The 27,253-nt window shown below is 47.4% G+C and overlaps 1 protein-coding gene across 1 annotated transcript; it reads right to left on the reverse strand.

The window, feature by feature from the left end:
• Window positions 1-13,278: 13,278 nt before the first annotated feature.
• On the reverse strand, window positions 13,279-21,371 carry LOC146788831 (vomeronasal type-2 receptor 1-like). The gene is made up of 3 exons (XM_085630976.1): window positions 21,330-21,371; window positions 16,806-17,633; window positions 13,279-13,455 (listed from the first exon to the last, which is right to left on the reverse strand). Exons 1-3 carry the CDS (start codon window positions 21,369-21,371, stop codon window positions 13,279-13,281), a joined length of 1,047 nt encoding a protein of 348 aa, XP_085487102.1.
• Window positions 21,372-27,253: the final 5,882 nt, after the last annotated feature.

Genomic DNA, 27,253 nt, shown 5'->3' on the forward strand with positions numbered 1-27,253 from the left:
CTGTAGCTAGAAGGTAGGGTTCTCTGCCAGGAAAGTGGAGGCCACATCCCACTAACATGGTGGCCCGCAGGGTCTCAAGCTCACCTATAGATGTGCCCTGCAATGAAGAGATATGGATACTCCACCTGTGACCCCATAGAAAAAAAGGAGACTAGGAATCACTTTCAACGCAGATCTCTGATTTGTAGCTCAGGCCACCCTCACATCAATATTGTACTCTCAGGTGTCAACATGCAAGGACCCATGCTTTGGCAAGCCTTTGCACCTGTGTGTCTAATTAAACAGTTTGTTGACCAACTTCCGAAATGTATACATCAAGCTCTTAGAGATCCTGAACCTTCAGGACCAAGCTGACAGTAAAAAAAGCCTTGAAAGCCCATCACTGGCAGAATCAAATATCAATTTTACAATACAGTGCATTTTATTCTAGATTGACTGGAACAAAGGCCTGGGATACCTGCTAAGGTCAGCATCTTACTCCTTCTTGCAACAGAGCAGAGCTTCACATCCCATCCAGCAACCCCTCTGCAAACGGCTGAAGCAAGCAAAAGTATATTGGTAGTCGAGTCCCTCAATGCCCTATTCCTGTTCGTAAAACTAACCTAAGGGGCCTACATTTGATTTTACCTACTGTTGGACAGGCCACACGAAGGGCTTGCTCCCTCCCCGCATGACAGGGCCCGAGCCCGGCCCGCCAGGTGTTATCCACAAGAATCACCCGCACCCCGTCTCCCAACGGAACTCCTGCCCCCGGACCCCCATGTGTCACGGGACAGAACCACCTCCGGCTTCCCCGGCCGGATCAAGCCGCCATCTTTGGCCCTGCGCCACGAGGCCGCGTGGCCTCCACCCGACCCCAACCCTGGGCCTGGCCGGCCCCGACATCCCGGCACCACCATCCACCCAGGAGGTGAGCGGACCACTTGGCAGGTCAATGGGAGAACGAAGCGTCAAGGGCTCTCCCCCGCCAGGTGCCGATCGCCTCCAGCTCCCCCAGGCACTGGCTCCACCCCCTGCTGGGTGTCTGGACACCTTCATCCCGGACCCTCCGACCTCCAGTGCGAGGGTCCGGACATCAAAGGGCGCCAGACCTATAACTAGGGCAGCCCCGGAGCAGGAAGGCAGTTGTATCCTGGAGTCGAGAGACACCGAGAGAACTCAGCCTTGACGGACTACTGGCGCTGCCATAGCCTGCCTCGTGAACTATCGTCCTGCCTGCTGGCGCTGCCGCGGCCTTCTGCAACATCCATCCTCGTCGGGACCTGCTGGCGCTGCCGCGGCCCGTTGTAACGACCACCTTCACCGGGACCTGCTGGCGCTGCCGCGGACCGTGTAACGACCATCTTCACCTGGACCTGCTGGCGCTGCCGCGGACCGTGTACCGACCATCTTCACTGGGACCTGCTGGCGCTGCCGCGGCCCGTCCAAGCTAGAACACCGAGCTCGAGGATTGTGAGCTATTTCATCATACCATCTCAACTACCAGACTGTCCCGCTACCCCCCTTTTTCCCACCTTGAGAGACTCGAATCGAGGGGAACTCTGAGTCCAGACCTCCTTGTACCATTTCATCGTACCTTAAGAAATTGCCTATAAAGAACGCTAAATCTTCTCCCTGTGTGGTGTCTGTCTGTGGGGGGGAAGTTATTTATCTGTACGATCGCTGGAGACGGCTCTCCCCGGAGACCTCTCCCCTTGTCCTCGGCCGACCCTCCCGGTCCGTCTAACACCTACATTTCAAAAAATACATTTCAAAATGTAAAGATTCCCTAACATATTCGGCAATAGAAGGCCATAGGAGTATATCTACCGACTGACTGGACTGGAAGGAGTAGATTCACTATATTTTCATGCATCCAGTCCAGCCACCAAATTTGCTGCATTTCATTGTGTTGAAGATAGGGAGAAGAACTTCACCAAGGGATATATTCACAAGAACGTGTGATAACTACTGCAAGAGTAACGTAACGCAACTTTCAATATCGCAGCCCATCGCCGGAAAATAACCCCATGTCAACGTGGAATTCACAAGGTGGTACCATGCAATAGTCACCAGGTAACGCGCCAAATGTCAGCGATAAAATCAACGCCATGCTGCAGAAATGCGAAACGCGAATGCGAAAAATCATGCGATGAAGCCAATCTCTGCACAAAAAGTAGCGGAAACCAGCCACATGCCTGCAAATCCCAAGCATCTTCTGGGAAAATGCACCATAAAAACCACAGAAAAAACTCACCAAAAACAAGCCAAAGCACGGAGCAACATGGATGCACCCTGACCAAGCGCGGATGGTAACGTGAACCCCACAACCCCCACAGACCACCAGCAAGGAACAACGGGGTCGGGGAAGGCCAAGGAGAAAAGGGAGAGGAAGACGGGGTGCAGATCGCAGGAAAACAAAATCAGCGTCAAAGAGGTGACAGAACACCACCGGCAACTGACCCACAACCAAACCACCGTGAATGCAGCCGGAATGTCTAGGAGGCCAACCGAGGAGGCCAAGGGGTGCTGGCATGACGTGACAACCTAAACCAGGTGCAACAGAAAGGCTGCAAGGGCAACAGGAGGTGGCAGTCCAGCGCCACAGGAGGAGCTGGATGAAACCAAGGCCACAGTCATCAGTGTGGAGACGGGGCAAGGAGTAGGGAGTATGGACACAGCTCGAGAGGACCTGACACAACATCATCTGGGAGTGGAAGGAACAGGGACTTGGGGGGATGGGGAAATGGGCACAATGGCACACATGCATCTCCCCTTCACATTGCAGAGGGGCACACAACACCTCCAGCAGAGCACAGAAGACAACACACCTGCGATGCCGGAGAGGACCACCACACCGTCGACACCAACGCCCTACAACAGCCCATGGATATCCCACGCAACCCACCACCAGGACCAGGGAAGACAAGCTACTGAGAGGAGAACCCAGCCCCTGCAACAGACCACACAGCATGAAGCACTCGCAATCACGGCTGGCTCACAACTAGGTCTGGGGTAAATTTCCGTTCCGCTCGCGGAAATTGCGATAATTTGACATTTTCGCGTACTGCGGAGAGCACGAAAATGTCAAAATTTCTGCATTCCGCAGCTTAGCGATAATTTGTTTCTAGCTCGCGCTGTAAAATAATACATTCTTGCGCGCGCGCGATCACCTTACCTGAATCCCCGCGTTCGCCGACAAGTTTTTACCGATCCGGTCGCGTTCTCCACGAGATGTTGGATTGCTGGTATCCATTTGCACTGTCTCGCGACAGTTCGCGCCCGCAGTAATGTCATTGGTCGCGCGATCACGTCTTTCTTCTCGTGATCATGCACTGCGAGAAGAGTGAAAACAAGATGGCCGCGCCTGCGAGCAACCGCATGGGTGAGTTGGCGAGCCGCAACCACGCAGAAAATACCGCGAACGGGTGGGAACAAAACTTCTGCATCTTCGCGATATTTCCGCGTGTTTGCGGAGATTTTTAACATTTTCGCGATAATTTGCGAAAGTCACTTTCGCAAATTCCGCCCACCCCTACTCACAACACTTCACCCACCCACACATGGCACCCCAATGCCAGGTGTCAACGCCAAAAAGAGGTGGCCCAACAGGTGCGGGTGTGGCTGAACACATGGAATGCGAACCAGAAGACATACGTGGGGACCACCTACACCCCACAAAGGAGACCCACACTGCCATAGAGACACATGCAGATGCGCATTCCTAGTACAGAACAACACCCAGGGGCACGCACATATCAGTCACACACCCACGGTGGCTCTGCGTACGATGCCACAGTCCAGTTTCCTTACGAATTGAGTGGGTGATGACAAAGCTACATGTCCAGGTCCTAGCCCGCTGCCTGCGGTGACATGTCTGCATCTGCTGTACACAGCACAATGTAATGTCGTCGGACCCAGGGCCCCCATGAATACAACAAGACCACAGGGACACATGCATATATATCATGTTGAACTGGCCACGGGCACGTACGCCCAGCCCCTTTATTGGCAGGGCCACATGTACAGTGATGCCTGTGCTGGATGTGTGTGGGGTAAGTACAAGCAAGCCCGTGCGGAGTGCTTGGTGCTGGCAACAACTTGAACAGTGGACACCAGTGTAATGTAAACAGCAAACACCAGCATAACAGAGTCAACTGCAGAGCAACATGGAGGCAGCCAGAGTAAGGACAGAGGTCACCCAATATTCAGTCTGGAGGTCCCGTGAGTTGCACTGCACTGAGGTAGGGGCACTAGAGATGAGCACGCTCATGTGAAGAAATTGCTAGGATTGTGTCCCTTCGGGCTAGTCCTGATGCAGATGCAGTGGGGTGTGTTACACCTGCATCAACTTCCTCATCAATGTCCCAGGTCCCCCACACTGCCTGAGGTGACAGTTGTGTCGCAGTCCACAGCGCAATACCCAGTAATAGATCCGGGTGTGTAGCTTGACTACCACCTCCAGTCTGCATTCCTGCCTTTGGGATGTTGCCTACTGCCCTTCCATTGTCTGTGCCTTCTCCCGTCCGCACACTTGACACATCTTCCTCATCATAGTCCCTGGTCTTCCCCACTGCATGAGGTGACATTGCTGCGCAACATCTCCGCAGCACAAAACTCAATCAGCAACGGACAATGACTTGCGGAGCACTGAGCCACTGGCACCTGTAGTGCTGAGCAGGGTATCAGGCTGATGATGGCATCCACGATAGGTCTGGGCAACTCCGTAGGTCTGTCAGGACCACCGTTTCAAGTCTGGCAGATGGCGGATGGAGGTGGACTTTGCGGTAGTGGTGTGTGCCTCCTTCAGTGATGCGATGTCCTGGCCTGTCAGGACCCAATTCTATGTGTGGGCCCTGGTGGCCCGCAGTTGAGGCTGGAGGTTGCAGACAGCACAGGGACACAGACACATGGCGTTGATAAGCCCAAGATTATCGCTTCAGAGGCCATTCAATGTCTCAGCAGAAGGGTTTCCAGACATGACCCAGATGCACTGCAGGTGGCACAGGCACCGAGCCACGGAACAGAGACTTGCGGTGCAGTCAGATGGGTCATGCAACCTGGGCGGGTCCTCATCAATATCCGAGGTGTATGTTGCGGAGGGTGGTGGGGGACAGTGGAAGGTGTCCTCCAGGGCATGATGGAGAGGTTTGATGTTATCTGGAAGCAGCAAATGGGGGAGTGGAAAGCGTAGCCCTCGTTTTTACCAACAATTCGGTATCAGCTACATGAGGATGAAAACTAGCCCCTAGTCCTTAGACTCAAACGCCACCAATGTACGACCAGTAAGTGTCCATGAATGTCGGGGAACAAACTAAGTGGCACAGGTGCTGAGCGTGGATGCAGTCTGCGATGATGCTGGTACACTGACATGAACTCCACCATTGCCAAATCAAGAGTGTGACCTACTGGACCGCAGTGTTGGCCGGAGGCAGTGGTCAGCAGTGGGCCAAAGCCACGTGTCGTTGGCTCTCGAGGCACATAGTTAGTGACACCAGGGCAGTTGTCGGTAGTGTTCGATCACCTCCGTAACGATGATCCTGTTCCCTCCGGACTGCTATGCGTCATCCTCTTACACTTCTCAGTGCGTGCGATGAAATGTATTCTGCCTTTAGAATGACCGATGTTCAGTTGCAAATCTGTGACCCACTCGTGCGCAGCATAGGTCGAGGGCAGTAGTCCACGCAGGTCCACAGACACGTGTGGTTGTGATGTAATGCACAGACTTGTTGCACCACACATCTGTACAGTGCCTTAAATGATGTTCATTGCCATGGTGTAATCAAGACTCAGCTCCAAATGTGTGACCTACCTGACCGTGGTGCAGGCATTAGGCAGCGGTCAGCACAGCCCATTCACTGAGTGTCGCCGGCATAGTTTGGAGGGCCCCACCAGCCTGCATAGTTCAGATTCAGTGGTACCACGTGTCGCAGGCTAGCTTTGAACAGGGTTAGTGGCACTACATGTCGCAGGCTAGTGTTGAACAGGGTTAGTGGCACCACGTGTCACAAGAAGCCCATATGGAACTATGCCTCACTGATCGGGTGGGGTCTGGTGCTGTGGTCGCTGGCCCGGATTTGGGCTCACTGCCATTCATGACTCAGGACACAGTTTCACATATGGGACCTACTGGGCGGAAAAGTAGGCCTTATGTGGCAGGAGTGTACGTCAACGAGAAAGGAGTAAAGAGGGCCTGTGTCGTGGAGGTCGTGATGGTCTGAGGAGGCTGCCAAGGTTGCGGGCCTCACGCTTGAAGCTTGCGCCGGCACGTGGTGGGTCCTCCTTGACACACGCCAGTGTCGGCAGGTGATCAGTGTGGCCTGTCTGCGCAGGGGCAGGCTGGACGGGTTTGTGGTCCAGCGTGCCAGGGTCCGGCAGGCGCACAGTGTCGCAGGCAACTCTGCTAAAGAGGATGCCGTCGGCCTCGCCGCCCTGGCAGAGACTTTGGTCTTTACAGTAGAGGACCACGCCCAGGGCTATGTGCTTTTTATTCACACCCCACGCTGGCGTGGTGTATGCCGGTCCATCCCACTCTGGTCACCTTTAGGGGGGGTATAACAGACAACATTTCCACGAGGTCACCCTCTGGCTGTGGTGACATGGTTGCGTCCACTGTCCACTACACTCCATACACCAGAGGTGTTTGTCGCCATGGATATGGGTGTGTACTGCATACTGCGGTCTGTCCAGCACATCTCCGCCACTCTTGGCATTGTGTACTTTCCCAATCATGGTACTACTGCATCCTCCACACATGCCTGGTTGCCACCTCTCCCGATATTCAGCTGTTGTGTGGCTGAGGTGCCATGCCGTTGATGGCTCATGTTCACGGCTTGCCCAGGTAACCATTGTGAGTTGTTCTGTCGTGTCTGGTGGGTGGGCATGTTGTTTTGCATGTTGATTGTGATTTTGCTATGTGTGCATTGCCAGAGTTGTGATTTGCATGGTGTGGAGTTGAGGTGAGTGGGGTGTTCATTTGGAACTTGCCAAGGGGCTGTGCATTTCCCTTGTTGCCATCGTGGGAATGCTGGTAAATGATAGACTGTCGGAGGATGGTATTATTCATGCATACTGGCTGTGTATTTGAAGGTGACATTGTTGGAGGTTCCACGGTGTTCTGTTGTTGCCTGCACATTGGGGTGCGACGTGTGCTTTCTGTTGTGGTGATTGAGTGCTGTGTCACCAGGGGGCACAGGTGGGATATGTGTGCTGTGGGTTGCCACCAACACGTGTGTGCATCCTGCTAGGGTGTATGGTCCTTGCTTGGTCTCCGGCATGACCTGCGCATTGTGTTGAACATATGGGGACTAGGGTACCAGGGTGCTGGTGATGTCCAGGACAGGTGTGGGGGACTTGGATGTGGCCGGCTGTGAGAATCCTCCGACTCTGGTGGCTGTTTGTTGGGGGGTACCAGGGGCCAACAGGTGCAGCCAAGCCAGCAGCTTGGTGTGGGGTGGGATGTTGGTTGTCCGCTGTTTTGGTGCCATAGGCCTGTTAGGCGATGATGGTCAGGATGCGTAGAGTGGTTGTCCCTTTCAGCTTGTGGTGGACGCTGACATTGTCAGAAGTTGGGTCTGTACGGCTGGTATGTTTCCTGGGGGTCCACTGTCTTTGTCTGCGCTTCGTCTGTGGTGGTCTGAGGGGGTGTTCCGGGTGTGTGTTGGGCTCCTGGGGTGGTGGTGGTGGGTGTTGTGGCCCTCTTGGGTGTCCAGGCCACTTAGAGAGTGGCTCCATGGCATCTATTGCCCTTCCGATGTGGCACTGGGCTGTGCTGCTTTTTATTGTGCAGACTGCTGTCCGACTTTACAACAGGTCAGAGCAGGTGTAGATTTCCTTGTGCTAACAAGCATTATCGCCGGATTTGTGTTCTTATCGCCGATGTGGCTGGTCGTTGAGAATGTTGAGGTTTGATGTTGTCACGGCTTTTGGCACGGGCACGCCCACTTTGCATCTCCTTAGCGATAGCTGCAGGGGTCCTCTGTGGCGCTGTTTTTCGCGGCTGCTATCGCTGGTAAACTGGTGCTGTGGGCTGGTAGCACCAGCTTGTGAATGGGGAGGTAGATTTGTCTCGACTTTGGCTGCAATAAAGTGCCGTTAATTCGGCGATACCTCCTTGTAAATAGGCCCCCAAGAGTACTAAGGCATGGTGCTGTTCCTCTCTTTCCATGTGGTACTTTAATTTAGGAAGCCTTGCCAATGTGCACACTCTTCCTGTACAAAATACTGTTTTTGACTCCTCCCCCCTCGAGGTTGATGATGGTGGAGCTTGGTTGGCGTTCTGCGGCTCCCATTGCAGCTTTTACCTTGTGGATTTCTCGGATTTCTATCTGCCGAATCTGAAAACGGCTGGTAGCGGAGGCGAGAGAGGGACAAAGAGCGTGAATTCCTCCCTGGGATGCTGTTTGTTTGTATCTGGAGGCACCTCTGAGGCCAAATATATCGTTGCTACACTTGAAATTGAGGCGAGGCGAGGTGAGCCTGAGGAGTGTTTACACTGCAGCTGCTGGAACTTATTCCAGAACTTACCTTGAGCTGGAGGCGCCCGACTAGTCCCTGGTGCGTTCGTTCTACGAAGCGTGAGTTGAGACGCCGGGGAGACGACGGCTGTGACAGGGAGAGAGATACCCTACCCATAGAGTGAGTCAGTGCATGTTTCACTTTGGCAAAAGCTGAGCAGTGCTTTACCTGCTGTGACTCCTCTCTTCAGATATGAAACTTGTTTAAGCCAGTGGTATCCTGCGAGACACGCTCTAGTTAGCCTTGCTAAAACTTTGGGGGCATAGCGCTGTATAGTATAGCTGACCTGCTGGTGTGCGGTGTCCTTTGAAGCTTGCCTGGGTCCCCCTCGCCGCCGCAGCATCTTCGAGTGCGGCCGCAGTGGAGGGGTAGAAACTACACTACCCAGGATTCTCGGCTTGAGGAAAGCCACCCGGGGGCACGTCCACAACACGATTGGCGCTCATAAGGCCGCGAACATCCCAGTGGAGCGGGGAGCCTTGCTAAAACTTTGGGGGCATAGTGCTGTAAAGTGCAGCTGACCTGTTGGTGCCTGGTGTCTTTTGAAGTTTTGAAGCATACCTGCTGGTGTGCGGTGTCCTTTGAAGCTTACCTGGGTCCCCCTCGCCGCCGCAGCATCCTCGAGTGCGGCCGCAGTGGAGGGGCAGAAACTACACTCCCCAGGATCCTCGGCTTGAGGGAGCACGCGGGAGTACGCGGGAGCACCGGGAGAAGCCTGGGACAAGGGTGGGTCCATCCGTGCCCATCAGTGACTGAAGAGGCTGGGCTGGATCACCCCCTTGCGTCTACGATAAAGGTATTCGAGAAAAGAGACACAAACTGTGAACTGTATGGACATTCTTCCCCCAGGGAGTGGATTGCTCCTTCCAAACACCAATAATAGCCTGTTGGTAAGGATTACTGAATACACTGAGTTGGGGGGAAGCCACCCATTCACACACACGGTAGGGATAAAAAGTAGGCCATCTGACCAATTGCTGGAACAACTAGGGCAGTAGGGAGCTCATGGTGCTATAATTCCTTTTAAACTGACTTTGTTGAAATTTTTGGGTATGTCTAACAAAACTAAAACACGATCTGCCACAAGTAAAACCCAGTCATCTCGGTCTGATAATCTCCCAGGCGTGGCACTAAATGGGCTGTTACAACCCACTGCAATTGATTTGATGCTGCAAAAAGGGAGATAGAACAAACCGAGAGAAGCTTGTCCACCTCAAACACACCGATACAACCCATTGCACCGGAAATTTTAGAAAGTTCGGGAAATGAGTCATTGGAAAATTCTACAGACATAATCCCTTGCGCCCAAGTGGTAAACGAAATAGTGATGGAAAATAACGAGAAACCCAAACCAGGGGCTAGCAGGAAGAGCAGAGTTAACAAAAAGAAGCAAAGCAGGGGAATAGGGGGGACAAAAAGCAGGGAGGAGACAGTGATTGAAGAGTTTAGAGGTACAATAGCAGGGCAGCAACTCCCACCAGGTTGGTTGGAAGAAGTGATGGGCGATTTCCAAAAACGTGTGGAAACATTTAAAGTGAACCAACTAAAAGCAATTATAAGCAGGCTGGACAAAGCAATAAACGAAATAGCAAAGCAGGGGAAAAGTAAGGGAACATCTGACACCAATCAAATAGTAAATCACCCCGCAGTAGGAATCAGGACAGGGGAACATGCACGAGGTAGAAACAACTGTGTGAGTAACGAGGATTGTGGCATAGTGCTACTACATGACACACCCTCGGCAATGGCTCAAGGAGACAGGGGTAACCCTAACCTAGGGGGGGTAACCGTGCGCGAAATTACCCCACAGAGCACAATTCCTGCACTCCCACAAGAAGGGACTGTAAAAAGTCAGTGCTGTGTAGAGAAACCTCAAACTGGGTGCAGTCCCCCAGATATCCCCATTGACTATGTACCAACATGTATCAATTTACCACCTGAAGCTGCCGCTTATGTGGTGGTTTTTACGGGAGTACCTGGTCTTAGGGCAGGGGAGAGAGAGTCACATGCAGAGTTAAAAATGAAAATAATTAAGTGGCTAAATATACACAGTCCCCTGAGAGGAGGAGAATGTGGGGAGATCCTGTTAGTAAGAAGAACAAACTGGGTAGGCAGCAGGAGGAAAGATGCTGCAGGAGACTGCATCGTGGCAAACTTTAGGGACACGGAGCTAGTAAAATATATATTAGGAGGCTACAATAGAAATCACACTGGCACAATATGCCCCCTACCACTAAGATACTTTTACCCCAGGAGATGTGCCCCAAATCCCCTACACCATGTCCAGGATAGACCAAGAAACAGAGCGGCTAGAAATTGGCCAAGAGAGGAGGGACAGAGAGGGCAGGATTACACACAGTGGGCAAACAGATTCAGTCCTTTGCAATCCTTAGAAGAACTAGACTGACTATCCCAATTACCCCAGGAAAGGGCCTCTAAATGGGTGGTAAAGGAGTATGGGGAAGGGAGGGATCTAGATAGCATCCCAGAGAAGGGGACAGTTATCACCCAAACACATATAGGCAAAGGGGGTCAGGGAGGGACCAAGAGTAGGGCAGTAGATCCCATAACATCAACACAGGATGAAGAAGGGGAGAGTGAACTACCAAGGGAAGGCCTAAAAATACTGTCTTGGAATATTGCTGGTTTGGCTGGGAAATTTGACAATGTGGACTGGATAAGTAATCTCCAGGGGTACCATGTCATAGCCTTGCAGGAGACATGGGCACTAGACCCATCCGCCTACCAACTAGAAGGCTTTAAATGTTTTTCTGTCCCTGCAAGGGGCGGAAGATCGGGCAGAGCGAAGGGTGGGCTAGCCCTGTATGTTAATCTAGAGCTGGAAGGCACATGGTCAGAACCCTCATGGTCGTCACACCTAATCCAGGCAGTCGAATTTCAGGGGCAGGGACTAAGGTTACTGATATTTAACATCTACAACTCAGTCTCAGGGGAAGGAAATGAATCAATAACTCAGGAACTAGAAAATAGGTTTGCCATGACCCACACTATAGATCTGATAACCCCAGGGAGGGATGGCTTCCTCACTCCAACATTTAAGGGCAGAGGTTGTTATTCAATTATAGATTTTATGATGATATCCTCTGCCATAAAGGACAGGGTGAAGAAAGTGAGAATAGACTGGAACCCCTTTAGCGACCATAACCCGCTGATAATGGTCCTAGAATACAGCGACGGACGCAGTAGAACTCAACAGGCCGCCTCTACACTGATCCCAACAGACCAGGGGAGGCGACTAAGATGGGCTAAGATCAATGCAGAGGAGTTTTATAAATCACTGGTGATAAAAGGCAAACACCAAATTGAAGACTGTCTTGATCCCCTAGTAGAAGGTGGGTGTTTGGTTTCTGCCTTTGAGGTACTAACCACCATGATAGGGGAACTCCTGAAAGCAAAAGGCCCAGTAAAAATTGTAACACAGCCACGCTGGTTTAATCCCGAATGTGCGAGAGCACTTAGGGAATTGAAACTATGTCTCAAAATCTACCCTAGGGACAAACAGGCAGTAGCCCTTTGTAGAAAGGCATATAAGACAAAGGTCAAGCAGAGGAAGATTACGCTCCAAGCAGAAGTGTGGGCGGACCTGAGGGAAGCGGGGAACATAGAGACTTCAGCGAATTTTGGAGGATTATCAATAGGCCCTGCTTCCAAGAGAAAAACTCACCGGGGATCAGTAACAACATTCTTCCTGACCAGTGGATGGCACATTTTAAGAGTCTGTATAATCATGAAAGTGATACTGTGACTACAGCGGGATGGGAGGAATGCCGATCGGGCAAGGTCGAATTCTCATTCCAAGAAATCACCCAAGCAATCAGAGGGCTAACTCGCAACAAAGCACCCGGGCCTGATGGGACGCCACCTGACCTTTACCTGAGTAACCCTGATCTCTGGGCTCCCATTATGACGAGGGTCCTAAATGCAGCAATTGCCACGGGTCTGCCACGGTCTTGGTCCACGGCACTGATTGTCCCTATTTATAAGAAGGGGTGTAGGGACAATCCCCAGTGCTACAGACCAATATCGTTGATAGACGTATCGGCCAAACTATTGGGCAGGGCAATTTTGAGTCGCTTGATGTCATGGACAGAAGAACACAACATTATAGCAGACACTCAATACGGCTTTAGGCCAGGCAAGTCTACCAGTGACCAATGCTTGAATTTGTACCTATTAATAACTAAACACACAAAGGCTGGTAAAGGCACACTATTCATGGGCTTCATGGACCTGGCGGCAGCCTTCGATAATGTTAACAGGAGCAAACTTTGGGATCTGATGACCAACCTGGGAATTGAGCCTGGACTCATTGACATCTTAAAAGAATTGCACTGGAACACCACTGCCAGGGTCCGCTGCACAACGGGGGGGGGTGCACGGATCCCTTCCCCTGCACGAGCGGAGTGAGGTAGGGGTGAATCCTTGCCCCATTTTTGTTCTCTCTCTACATTAACGATTTGGAGAGAAGGTTGGTTGCCTTAAATGTGGATTGTCCCAAAGCTGGAAATCGTTCTACTGTATGCTGACGATGCCGTCCTGCTTGCCAGGACGGCCGTGAGCCTACAACAATTGGTCAATGGATTTGTGGAGTTTATGGACGAATTAGATTTGTCCGTAAATTTGAACAAATCGTATGTCATGATAGCTGGCAAGAAACCAAGCAGGAAATTTGCTTTTAAGATAGGGTCGCACAAATTGGAAACAGTGAGCTCTTTTTCTTATCTGGGTCTACTGTTTGACGGGGACACAAAGTTTGATCTGTTAATGGAGGATAGATGCAGAAAGCTGGTATCGGCTAATGGGGCTATTCATAACTTTGCTCGTAGACTGAGGAGGTGGTCGCCGGAACAGGTGATGAATCTGTATGTGGCGGTTAGCACTGCAAAAGCCATTTACGGTGCGGAGGTCTGGGGATTTAGAGATGTAAGGCCCCTGCAACTGGAGGAAGATAAATTTTTTAGGAGGATATTGAAACTACCACAGGGTACCCCAGCAGGAATAACACACACAGAACTGGGGTTAACTTATATCACCGACTGGGTAAAGGTGAGACCCATTATGCTATGGCTCAGGTTATGGGTGAATCCCGCAGCAGAACTAAGCAGGCAAATAGCCCGGGACTGCTTGCAAATGGACAACCACCTACGTATCCCATGGCTGAGGTACATAAAAGAGACATTGGATTCAATCGACCACCTATCTCTTTTCAGTGATCCTACCTCCATTACCCCCACATGTAGACACCAGATTAAAAGAGAGCTACTGGATAAATTTGAAGCACAAAGAGCAAGCACTGACTCCTTAAAGAAATCAGTTATAGCACACCACCGAGTGAGCAATGGAGCAGGAATGGAGCCCTATTTATATCTAATGCATAATCACCAGGACAGATTTTTAATGTGCCGTTTTAGGCTCAACCTGTTACACCACATTTTAGCTTATCCTCCAGGTTTCACAGTAACGGTTGAGCAGAAGGGTGCCTGCGGCTGCGACAATAGGTCTCCGCAGGACACCCTTCATTTTGTACTTCTGTGTTCTTTTTATCAAATCCCCTGTCGCAAATTTCTTGTTCATATCCTAAAGGAGGCTAAAATACGTGAAGTCAAGAGTGCCCTGAATTTCTTACAAATGGCCGTGGACACCCGCATTTTGTGCTCGATTGTAAATTTTTTGAGAGTGTCGGTAAGATTGAGGAATACCCGTCCGTGATTGAATAATGATGAATTAATAATGTAATGTGCCCTTTGTAAAGCGCCTATTTAAAGTTTCATTTTTAACCTGTTTTTAATGTCCATCGGCTCAGATCTAATGTAAATATACTGTACACTGTATATTGTATTTGTATTTTGTACTTTTTATGTTGATTTTTAATCAGCGAAATAAAGATTTACTGACTGACTACTGTTTTTTGAAGTTTGTATGTGTGTTGTACAGTGCAGCACACATGCAAAGCTGAACAAAGTTTCAGAAATGAAACCTTTTCTTAAACTTTATGCCTGCCTCGAGGAGGCATGCATTTTTGGTGCAAACTTCTATTTGTGTATAAATACATGGGTTGTTTCCTGGGAATGCCCATGTACCACCTTGCAATGCCACCTTCATACAAAGTGCTACTCTCACTTACTTTAGGACACATTTTCAACTCAGGTCCAGGTTTGCACTGGACAGTAATCCCTCCTCAATCATCTGCTCCAGTTTGCATCACTTGTTGTGGCGCAGCGCTGTTGCAAAGGCTTGACGAGCTCTCTGTGAATCATGAAACTGTGTTTACCAGTTAGGACGGGGGAACAGAAGTCAATCACTCAATCAATCAGCATTTGTATAGGGCAGCACTGTAAACCCTAGGGGTATATGGGTGCAGTGGATGTGGCATCTCCGTCAAAGAGCCAGGTCAGAAACAACAGGAAACGAAAAACATGCAGTAATGAGCGGAAAGAGGAAAAATAAAGGTCAGCAACGATTTCTCTACTTCTGGCTGCACCCCACGCCATTCCAACCTCACACCGAGGTCACGACGGACCTTGCTGCCACCTGGTCACTATTTATTCAACCCCCCCCCCCCCCCCCCCCCCCCAGGCGAGATTGACACAGTTGAATGCCTGCATTGGGCTTGGGACGGGCTGCACAACTACACCGGCGCGAGCACATTGCACGCACCTTCCCTGAGACTCGCTAGCAACCCAGCGTTCCCACCATTGCAGACAGCAGGCATGGCTCGCCACGCTGCTCAACTGGGCCTCAGAACTGTAGCAGACGTCTATTCTGACAATACATTCTTCTCCCTCCCCGATAGCGCGAGTCCCCTTGACAAACTGCTGTACTATCAGATTCGGGAGACGTGCAGGGCAGCTAATCCCGCTTTCCCGCAGGCCCCCCCAAGCTAACGCTACCCTCGATTTCGTTCACTCTTCCAGCTCCCCACAGAAGTTGTTCACTAGAATATATGCTCTTAGTTTGGCTGCCTCCTCCACCAACACCGAGCGTGCCTGCATTGCGTGGAGTGCTGACTTAGGAAGGGACCTCTATCTTGAGCAGTGGCTTTACTGCTGCAATCAGACCAAGCGCCTCTCCCCTAATTACTGCCTGAGGCTCATTCATTTTAAGTACCCCTGCATCCTTACACAAGATGGGCTTAATTGACAACGACAGATGTGTGCGCTGCGCGACTCCGGGTGCAGACTTCGCCCACTTGGCTTGGGCGTGCCCCAGGGTACAACTGTTCTGGCAGGGGATATGCACCACTATTAGCGACATCACACTTGAGCGCATCGCCCCAGACCCACTGCTATGTCTCCTGGGTTGTGATAAACATATGTCTGACGCCAACCGTAAGCTGGTCGCGATGCTGCTGGTGCTTGCTAAGCGAAGGGTGCCCATGCACTAGGGTCGTAGATTAGCCCCCGCGGTCAAGAATTGGCTGGACGATGCAGCCCACTGCCAGACACTCCTTGGCGAGCTTTGGGATTTGATGCCTGCATCCAGTACACCCCTGGAGATCTGGGCTCACCTCATCTCCTATCTACAACGCTTGACCGCCCCAGACAGTCCAGTTGCAACCTCCTCAAATGCTGACACACAAACCGACCGGATTGAGGAAGTTGATCTCCTCTCCCCCTGGGCCAGATTGATTGTGCCTCTTCTGTTGTGCCTTGATTATTATTTAATTATTTCTAGGCTGCGTCTGTGTCTTTCCCAGCCTTCATCTCCCTGCAACATGTAGTGCAACTGGTAATGTAGTATCTACTGTATTGCTGCTGTGATGTCAACTTGTAATGTGCCATGTGCTTTGTTGTTTAATAAAGGTTTTTGAAAAATCAAAACAAAAAAGGTCAGAAACGAGCAGAAAGGAAAAATAAAGGTCAGAAGCGAGCAGAAAGAGGCAAAACAAAGGTCAGAAACAAGAACCACGAGACAAAATAAAGGTGAGAAACGAGCAGAAAGAGGCAAAATCACAGGCAGAACGAGCAGAGAGAGGCAACAACGAAGGCAGAAAAAGAGCAGAAAGCGACCAGAAAAGAAGGCAGAAAGCAAGCAGAAAAAGAGCAGAGGAGGCACACACCTAAGGCAGCACAGAATAACGGACTGCGGGCAAGCTGGACAGGAGAACCGTCGCAGGGGTCGATGGCACAAGGACCTCAAGAAGTGACTTCAACGTGACGGGCAGCACTGTGCCAAATGTCAATTACGTAAATTAGTTTATCTCTTGGGGAATTGCATCAAATGTGCACAATTTGAGTCTATATTTGGTTAATATATATATTTAGAAATAACAAAAGTGCCTCTCCTACCTGCCATGGTTGGAAGTCCTTGCTCAGACTTTCACTAACTGAGGCATGTCCTGAGTTGGCTCTGGCTGAGATCATGTTGTGTAAAGCGTGAGCAGCTGCGTAGACCGCAGTGTAAACACTGTAAGTCATGTAGAAATTGTAAGCATCATATAAAGAGAGGGGCAGCTTTCGCATTGTCTCATTCCCTTTACAACGAGGGAAGAAGGGTTCATACGCAAAAGTCCCATCCTGTAAAGCAGGAGCGCACATGAATGTTAGCACCCACAAGTGCACAAATATGAAATCATCTGAGAAATGTAAAGGTTTCACACTGTATAGGAAATCTGTCAGTCCAGGAATCTGTCCCTTGGGAATGGAAAATTCCAGTGAGCCATTGAAAACATTCCCTCCACTGTGAAAACGAAATTCTTTCAAATGTGATGAGATTGCAGAAGCGATCCAAACTTTGGCAGGCAGTTCTGTCAAGTACCAAATGAGGACTGGATCCATGTAAGCTCTCGAACAGTGAACTATCACCACATTGACAGAATAACCACCGATTGTTTTAACAATTTTCATCATCTCTCCCCACCCGGTGTGAGGGGGCTTGCGAAGTCTTTGTAAGAAGGCCACACAACCCCCACTCTTGGTAATCTCTCTCTCCAGCTCCTCACCAGCCCTCCTGCCGCTGTCATCATCTGATGCCAGGATCCCAACCCAGGTCCAGCCAAAGTGCTTGAGCAGCCGGACGATGGCACGCGTCTCGTAGATCTCATTGGGGACAGTGCGGTAAAAGGATGGAAACTGATGTCTGTCATTGAAGATTGGATCCATGGCACCATAGCTGATCTGAGAAAGACATAAACATGAGCTATTAGACATACTGCACCACACACCACAAAAGCGCATCACTGGTCGATGGCATGTGGCTTGTTAATCTCATTGGGGACACTGCTGTAAAGAAGGTGTACTGATGCCTGCCATTGAAGATTGGATGCAGGGCACCATAGGTGACCTGAGGAAGACATAGACATGAGCTATTAGACATATAGAACCACACTCCACAACATGCATCACTGGTCCATGGTGCGTGGCTTGTGGATCTCATTGAGGACAGTGCGATAAAAGGATGGGAACCAATGTCTGACATTGAAGATTGGATCCATGATGCTATAGCGGACCTAAGGAAGACAGAGACATGAGCTATTTGAGAAATTGCACCACACTTTACTAACACGCATCACTGGCCGATGGCGAGTGACTTGTGGATCTCATTGGGACAGTGTGGTAATAGGATGGGACCTGATCTCCATCATTGCAGGTTGGATCCTTATCACCATAACTGACATAAGCATGACAGAGACATGAGCTAGTACATGGAGGGCTGGATGATTCAAGTCAAGGTGTTTGCTGCAGTTTGTGAAGATGCAACAAATCCCTTTAGGTCCAACATGCTTTCTCACTCCAGGAACAGAAGTCTATCACTACTTCACAGTGACATTGATCAAACATGTTCAGACAATTTGCATTACGTGATACCCAGACAATATATGAGTATTTATCTATCCCAATCACATCTGTGAATGAGTTTCTTTTTAATCAACATATCTGCTCCATTGTTTAATACATCACATGCCATTAGATTTTGCATTTTCCTCCAGATCTGCCTAATGTTGTGATGTAGGGTTGTTTCTGTAACTAGAGACTCTTCCCTCTTCCCTGTGGCATTCTCATGCTCTGCTGTCTTGGGAGGGGGGTATATTTGCTAAGATTTTGTGCCATGTTTGCGTTCACAAACGTGACTCAAATCAACGCAAAATAATTTTTTCATGATTTACTTTCCAGCACAAAGCTTGTTTTGCGCTGGAAAATCACTTGAAAGTAGCTCAAAGCAGCACATAGTACATTCCTTGGTGCCACGTGGCCGTTCCATCGGGGATGCATGGGCATTGCCTTGTTACCACCTATGGTTTTTTACGCGAAACCCTATTTACTAAAAAAGTAGACAGGATTTTGCATAAAAAATATCGCCCACTTCAACCAGGTGCTATCACGGAGAAATGCTCTTATTTCTCTTCTGCTGCACCCTACAAGGTGGAAAAACGTTTAAGTTAGTCTAAGCATTGTGGGGCATATTTATATGCTGCCGTGGCATCACTTTTTGTGGATGCCTAGCAGGTCGAGCAGGTCCTGTTCCTTGTCAGAAGGTCCGCCAAATGGTGTGTTAGCTGCTGCTGGATGCACATGAGGCCGATGGTGCTGTGCATACAGTACCGCACTCACCCTCAGAGAACCTGATGCTCTTGCGCGGTGCGATCCTTCTTGGGCCTGCTCCCAACATGGGGGCAAGGTGGTACTGCACCCAAAAGATGAGCACAGCCACCTCTCCACCTCTGCCTCACCAAAAATAGGGCAGCTCTGCACTCTCGCTATTGGGTTGCCACAGGATGCTGCCTGCTTCTTCCATTTGGGTTTAGACTGGATGGGAGTCAGACTGGGATAGAAAGGGAAATAGGAGGACAGAGAGGTCAAGAAAAAAAAAAAGTACAAAAAGTCACAAAAAACACATGCAGAAAGGTAAAATCAGAAAGTAATAAATAAAGAAAAGGGGCGATTATTAAGAAAAGTGATCCGATGGGGTGGATCGGATAGGATGGAGCAGGACAGAGCCAGGATAAAATAGCAGGAATAGGCTAGATAAAATAAAATGGCAATGCGATTACGTTCCACGTTGTGTTGTTAGTTCAGTGAGGGACATGCTACCGGCAGTAAATCTCTGTACAATATGCATTTTCTGTCCACTTATGGAACTTCAAAGAATCTCGAAGAGTTTTTTGTAATTTCATGGCATGCCGCTAAGTGAAATGCAGTGAGTTCCTCCCATGTCCACACTAGATATGAAAGTTGAGCGTGGTCCGGAAAGTGACCACAATTCTTTTTTTCTCTCCATTGAGCAATTAAGTAGCCTACAAATCCTACACTTTAGTTTTGCACATAGTCGTCTCCTGGTAGCAAACAGCCATGTAAAATCAAGTCGGAAAACATTGAATCTGGTCCCACGATTTCGCTGATCAAAAATTGCATATATACTATTATTCTCAGCAGAAATTATCAGTATAGAGTTACACCAACACACACTGACTTGACCGAAGCTCTTGTGAAGCACAAAGCCCTGCTCATATTTAAGCCAGCTGCAGCAAAGAAATTACATCATTGTGTAAGACACCATTGGTTCAACAGTAAGTAAAGGTTGCAAACACCACTTTATTTACAGCAATTAAAGGTACTACTTGAGATGAAATTAAAACCGCAAAGCACAGATTTTTAAGTATAGTGAGTTCATCAAGAGATGGGTGGGAATATGCTGGATAGTTGGAATTACTCGCAACAACTAGAAAAAGGGGCCAGCGAGTCTTCTACCACATTTGTGCCTCAAGGAAGAACTGTAGCTATATATGATCTGAATTTTTATATTACAGGGGCTGTATGGTACTCCCACGTTTCATTATTATATTCTGCTCCAGAGGTAACTTCCAGCTGTTTAATTCACACAATCAAGACCGAGTCTCTTGAGCCCCTTACATTGAAGAAGTTGTTACATTAATTTCTTGAGCAATGCAATCCTGAGTGGAGCACCAGAGCCTGAATCATGGTTAGAAGATGAAATTATTCCTCTTTTCTAGACAAATGCCAGAAGTAATCTGCCAAATTGTCAATCGATTAGCCTCCTTGATAACATAGGAAAAATGCTTGCATGAGCACTATTGTCTAGACTCGAGAATGGATATACGGTAAACAGATCCTTTCCTATCGCCAAGGTGGCTTACAAATTTTTTTTTAGATTTGTACTTCTATTAATAAAATATGTAGTGTTAAGAACATTGCTTGTGGATCTTCACTGCATCTTTGCTGAAATTATAGTGAGGTGAAGTTCAGTGACAATGTAATGTTTTAAACAAAAAAAATACACTGAAATTCACCAATTATCATTATCTCTAGTAACTGTCATTCATGCCGTAAGGTAGCTTGAAACCTCACCATGCACAGCTAATTACTCCATATATTGGTCCCTCATGCCAAGCTATGGCAGGTGCTGTCCGATTTAGGTATCCCACCTTTGATTCTTGATTTTACTAAGCGCCTCCATGAGGGGAATGATGCTAGAATAAGGTGGGGTTATCAGGGACAGTTGACAGAAAGGGTGGCGGTGAACAGGGGGGTACGCCAGAGTTGTGTGCTGGCTCCAACTTTGTTCTCCCTCTTTATAAATGGGGTGGTTGACCATTTGAGAGAGGACCCAACAGATGCCCCAACCCTGGCAGGGGAGACATCCACTACCCTCCTTTTCACCGATGACACCCTTTTGATGTCAAAAAGTCCAAGTGGCCTACAAAAGCTGCTAGATAGGTTCTGTCAGTTTTGCGATTCACGGAGTTTAGTGATTAATACCACAAAAAAAAACTTTATGACATTATCTCCAAACGCTTTAGGAACGGCATCACACTTAATGGCATGCTACTACATATTGTAGAATCCTTTGACTACTTGGGCATTAGGATCAATAATTCGATGAAGTGGAACAGTCATCTAGCTAAAATGCTCCTTAACCATAAGAGGGTGGCAGGGGATATTCTAAGAGAGCAGCGGCTTTCCATCAGTAGACCAGTAGTCCCGGCCCTCGTGGTCTACGATGGGAAAGCTTTACCTTCAGCACTCTACGGGTCGGAATTATGGTGGTTTGAGAACATCAGTGACCTGGAGAAATCCGAGAACCATTTCCATAGAGGTCTGGTTTCTCTTCCATCTTCCACCCCCCTGATACCACTTCGTAAGGACCTGGGAAAGCGTTCTATTAAAGATATTGCAAGATTGCTCCCGTTGCTCTTCTGGGTCCGCTTGAGACGTATCCCGGAACTGGCCAGCTATGCCGCTGCATTGAACAAGATCATTAATTTAGACACAGACAACAAGATTAAATGGATCTGTAATTTAAAGCAGTTGGTCACAGAAATTGGCTATGGGGAGGCATGGTCTAGCCAGATTCCACCTGCAAAGCAAATTTTTGGAGCAAAAGCTTGACGACAAATTAGAGCAGTATCTCGACTTCATACAATCTCCACGAGATAGAATGCCGCTTAACGTCTTGGTAGCAGGTTGGAAAAAACAGAGCGTAACATCCGCCAATTGTCCTGGGTGCCAGGCCCCCAATGAATCCACCCCCCATTTCCTCTTTGCGTGCCCGGTCTATAGGGCGGCAAGGAGGAAATGGCTTAGACCAATTTGTAGAAATCTGGGTTTTGTGGATTATAGGGTGGCGTTACGTTCTTTTATGACCGATGCCTCTTCCCCCGCTGTGGTCTGTGGGGTAGTCAAATTTCTGGGGTGCGCTTGGTCGACGCGTACCAAACTGCTAAGGCACAGTAAGAGTTAGGCCATTTACAGATCAATGTTGTATTTGTTCTGCTTCAATAGGAAGTGTTCTATATGGCTTTTATTGTAAATATTTTTTTTTTAATGCATATTTTATATTGCCACTTGTTGTATATAATGATGGTTTTTTTATTGATGAACCAAATATGTTCGTACTTTTATGATATTTTATATCGAATAAAGTATATATACACACTTCTATTAGTAAAATATGTAGTGTTAAGAACATTGCTTGTGGATCTTCACTGCATCTTTGCTGACATTATAGTGAGGTGAAGTTCAGTGACAACGTAATGTTTAAAACCAAAAAAAACACTGAAATTCAACAATTATCATTATCTCTAGTAACTGTCATTCGTGGCGTAAGGTAGCTTGAACCCTCACCATGCACAGCTAATTACTCCACATATTACATCACTCATGACATGTTCTATAACATCATTGAATATATCAATGAAACTTTTTAAATCACATCATTGATTGCAAGACTGAGCATGGCGGGGGCGCGAGGTATAGTTACCTTAGGGTATGAGTTCTAGCTACTAAAGATAACTATAACTGATAAATTTAAAACACTAATGTTGTCAGTGAGATAACCATTTAACTGAAACTTCAGATTTTGTTTTTAATGGAAAATAAAATATTATTATCATACCTAACTATAATGTCATTTTTTGTCAGTGAATACGCGCACACTCACATAAATATGCACATGTGTATATATAAAGAATTATTTTTTTTTATACCTAACTATAGCATCACTTATACATATACATATATAACCACACATAAAAATGTATTTTTCCTATATAAACCAAACAAGCTGGAGGTGCGCTACTTATAATACTTTGAAGGTGGTGGATAAATTGTGAATGAAACTTATGACTACAACTTTAGGATTTCTAAAGTTTGTGCAGTTTAAGTTTGTATAGGGGAAAACATTCTAACTATAACTAAGCTTTGACCTTTGTTTTCGTCATTAAATTTCAATGTTTTGAAAAATATATTTAAATAAAAATGTCTTTTATATTGTAGAATTTAGCCTAATCGAGTGGAGTGTTGCTATGTGAAGTGTTATAAAATACAATGGTGGAGACGGTTGTAAAGTCTAATGTCATAGAGTGGTGTATTGTACAGTGGAATGGAGTGGAGTAAAATGGAGTGGAGTGGTGTTGTGTACATTGAAGTAAAGTGTTATATAGTGTAGTAGCATGGTGTCTCATGTGGTGGAGTTAAGTATCATAGAGTTGAGTGGCATGTTGTACAGTGGACTAGGATGTCGTACAGTAGAGTAGGGTACACTTACATGGAGTAGAGTAGAGTGCTTTAGAGTGGAGTGTAAAAGAGAGGAATAGGGTGAAGTAGAGTGTTGTAGAGTAGAGTGTCATTGAGTACAGTGGATAAGAGTGTTGTGGAGTGGAGTGCTGTGTCATATAGTGGTGTGGCATGTCATTGAGTGTAATATAGTGTAGTGCAGTGGAGTAGAGTGGGTGGCCATAGAGAGGATTAGAGTATCATAGAGTGGCATAGAGGGCAGTACGGTGTTGTAGAGTAGAGTTGCATACAATTGAGTAGAGTGTCAACAGTGGAGCATCATAGAGCAGAATACGGCACAGTGGCATTGAGTGTGATAAAGTGTAGTAGAGTAGACCATAGTGAAATGGAGTACACTGGCGTAGGGTAGATTAAAGTATCAGAGTGGATTGGCATGGCAGAGACTATTGTATTGTATCCTATTGTATTGCAATTGCATTTATATGGTGCTGACTACCTCTGACGAGGGGTCAACGTGCTTTTTCTGTGAGTAGCACTCTACTCCGGAACACAAAAAGGATTAGTGGTGAATCAGTATTGTAAAATATGAAATTATTTTGAGTGGTGGATATGCTAGTCAGTTGTTTGGGTTGAGAAGGACAGTGGAGAGATAGAAGAGTAGAAGGATTGCATTTATATAGTGCTTGCTACCCCTGATGAGTTGTTGAAGTGCTTTTCGGCAAGTAACACGCTACTATAGACCCAGAAAAATATTAGTGGTGAATTAGTCGAGGGAAATATTCAATTAATTTGAGCCGTGGACATGTTAATTTGTTATTTGGATTGAAAAGAATGAAGGGGAGAGATGGAAGAGGAAGGGTTTGGATTTCTATAGTGCTTGCTCCCCAGTGAGGTGTTATAGCAGTTTTACGGTGAGCACTAAGCTACTCTGGAACCCAAAAAGGATTAGTGGTGAATTTGTGTAGGAAAATATGAAATGAATTTGAGTGGTGGACATGTTAGTCTGTTATTTGGATTATCGGAGGAATAGTGGATGGCTAGAAGAAGGAAGGGCCTAGAATGTTTTTGGGGGGGAGTTCATAACAGTAGGAGGGCTGTTGGGATGAGTAAAGGGGAGCTGGAAGGGAAAATTTCAGAGGGAGGGGTTTAGAAAAACTTGCTTGGGAGATCCGAACATTTAAAGAGGTATGAGATGATGCAAGGAGGGTTAGAGGAGGGCGGAGTCTAGAAAGATTTTTTGGGGGGATCATAGTGGTGGTATGAGGTTTGGGATGAATGGGAAAGTGGGGGTACAGGATATATTGAGAGAGAAGTAAGGTGAGAAATAGGGTAGTGCTTTGGAAACAACTTTATAATGAGGTTTGAGATGAGTCTGAGAGTTGAGGTAGAGCATATATAGAGAGCCTTTAGGGTGAGAAAGAGGGTAGTTAATTAGAGAGAGTAGTGGAATGAGGTTTGAGGTAAGTCAGAGTGGGGGTAGAGGATATATTGCGAAAGATATAGACTGAGATATTGTGTAGTGGATTGGATATGCTGAATTAGAAGTAAAGTAATAAATATAAGGATACATAAGTACATGGAAGGTATATTTAAGTACATGGAACGTATATGTGTGCAGTAGAGTGAAGTAGAGTGGCACACAGTTGAGTAAAGTATCATAAATTGGAGTACTGTGTTGTACATGTCGTATATTATTGGAAAGTGTTGTAAGCTACAGCAGAGCAGAGTGGCATACAGTCGAGTAGACCTTTGTAGAGTGAAGTGTTGTACAGTGCAGTGCTGTAGAGTGTGGTAGAGTGAATTGGCATACAGTGTGATAGAGTAGAATGGCATGGAGTGGCATAGAGTAGAGTAGAATGAAGTACTGTGTCGAAGAGTAGAGTGGAGTAAAGTGGCGTGCAGTGGCATACAAAAAGTAATGTACAGTGTCATATAGTGAACTAGAGTGTTTTAGTGTGGCATAGAGTGGAGTAGAGTGTTGGAAAGTGCCATACAATATAGTATAGTATTGTAGAGTGGAGTGTAGCAGTATAGACTGGAGCAAAGTGTCAAAGAGTGGCATACGGTGTAATAGACTGCTATAGAGTGAAGTTGCATAGATAACAGTAGTGTGTCAAATAGTGGAACTTCGTAGAGTGGACTGTTGTTCAGTAGCATAAAGTGAGGTAAATCCTTGTGCAATGGAGTAGAGTTGAGTGAAGTGGCATAACGTAATGTGGAGTAAAGTATATCAAAGTGTATTGCATGTCGTGGAGTAGAGTGGCATGGAGTGTAGTGGTGTAGCATAGAGTTGAGAAAACAGTTAAAAATTGGAGTGTGATCTTGTACAGTAGATTGGAGTGCTGTGTTGTAGCGTATAGAAAAGTGTTGTACGGTGGAATAGTATGTGGTAACATGAAGTGTACGGGCATTAAGTGGAGTATAGAGTTGGACAGTGGAGTATATGGGGATAGAGTGGAGTAGAGTGACATACAGTGCTATAAAATGTAGTATACTTGTATTGAGTGTATTTATATAGAATGGAGAGAATGTCATACAGTGGGGCAGCGAAGACTGGTGTCGAGTATAGTAGATTAGTAAACAGTGGAATGGTATACATTGAAGTGGCATAGCATTGAGTTCAGTAAACTGTTATAAATTGGAGTGGTGTCTCATACAGTAGAGTAGTGTACTGTATCCTGCAGTATTGGAAACTGTTGTAGAGTGAACTAGAGTACTGTAAAGCAGAGTGTACAGGCATAGAGTTCAGTACAAATGTGTACAGTGTAGGGCAATGGAGTGGAGTAGAGTCTAGTTGAGTGGCATAAAGTGCAGTGGAGTTTTGTACAGTGAAATTACATAGAGTGGAATAGTGTACACTGGAGTGCTGTAGAGTGGTGTGGTATAGTCCTACTTCTAGTTCAGGTACCTTTTTATGGCACACGGCTACCCATTCGGGCCTCCCAGTGCAGACAAACCTGCCGGTTTACTTAACTTATGTATAGGACATGACAGGTATGAAATTAGAAGAGTTGTGTCTTCAAGAGTTTCTGAAGGTGGTTTCTGGTTGATCCAATCTAAGGTTGTTCGGGCGATTATTCCATAGCTTGGGAACCAGATGTGCAAAGGAACGTCCACCACATTTCGCCTTCCGACAGTTTTAAGTTTCCAGATTGTAAAGGCCTCCTAGGGATGTAGGGAATAAGAAGTTGGTGAATGAGGGGTGGCCTTTTCCATATATTTCCTGATGGGCCATGCTCAGAGCTTTGAAATAGATAATGTTTTGCACCGGAATCCAGTGCAGTGCAGCTAAGGCTGGGGCACATGAATGGTGTTTTAGAAGTCTATGAGAAATTAATGCAGCAGCATACTAGATGACCTGCAGACTTCTTATAACATACTTGCGACATCCCAAAAAGAGGGAGATTCCATAGTTGAAAGGAAAGTTGATCAATCCCTGTATGATCACTGTCCTCGATGCCAGTGAATGACTTTCCTTAGATTTCTCAACAGTCCGAAGTATGTTGCTGACAATTTCTTGGCTTGAGGTGCCATTTACTTTTTTCTGTTCAGCCAAAAACTGCCTGGGAAGGTTGTGGATGCTCTCCAAGGTATTCTGGCTATGCTAGTTTGTTCTACCTATGCATACACTGGAATAGCGTAGAGGGAAGTGGCATAGAGTGGAATAGCATATAGTGGATTAGTGTACAGTGGAGTGGCTTACAGTGGAGAAGTGTAAACTGAAGTGGCATATAGATGAGTGGTTTAAAGTTAAGTGTTGAACC

The sequence above is a fragment of the Triturus cristatus genome, chromosome 10 (genome assembly GCF_964204655.1).
Source record: "Triturus cristatus chromosome 10, aTriCri1.1, whole genome shotgun sequence".
NCBI classification, from domain to species: domain Eukaryota; kingdom Metazoa; phylum Chordata; class Amphibia; order Caudata; family Salamandridae; genus Triturus; species Triturus cristatus.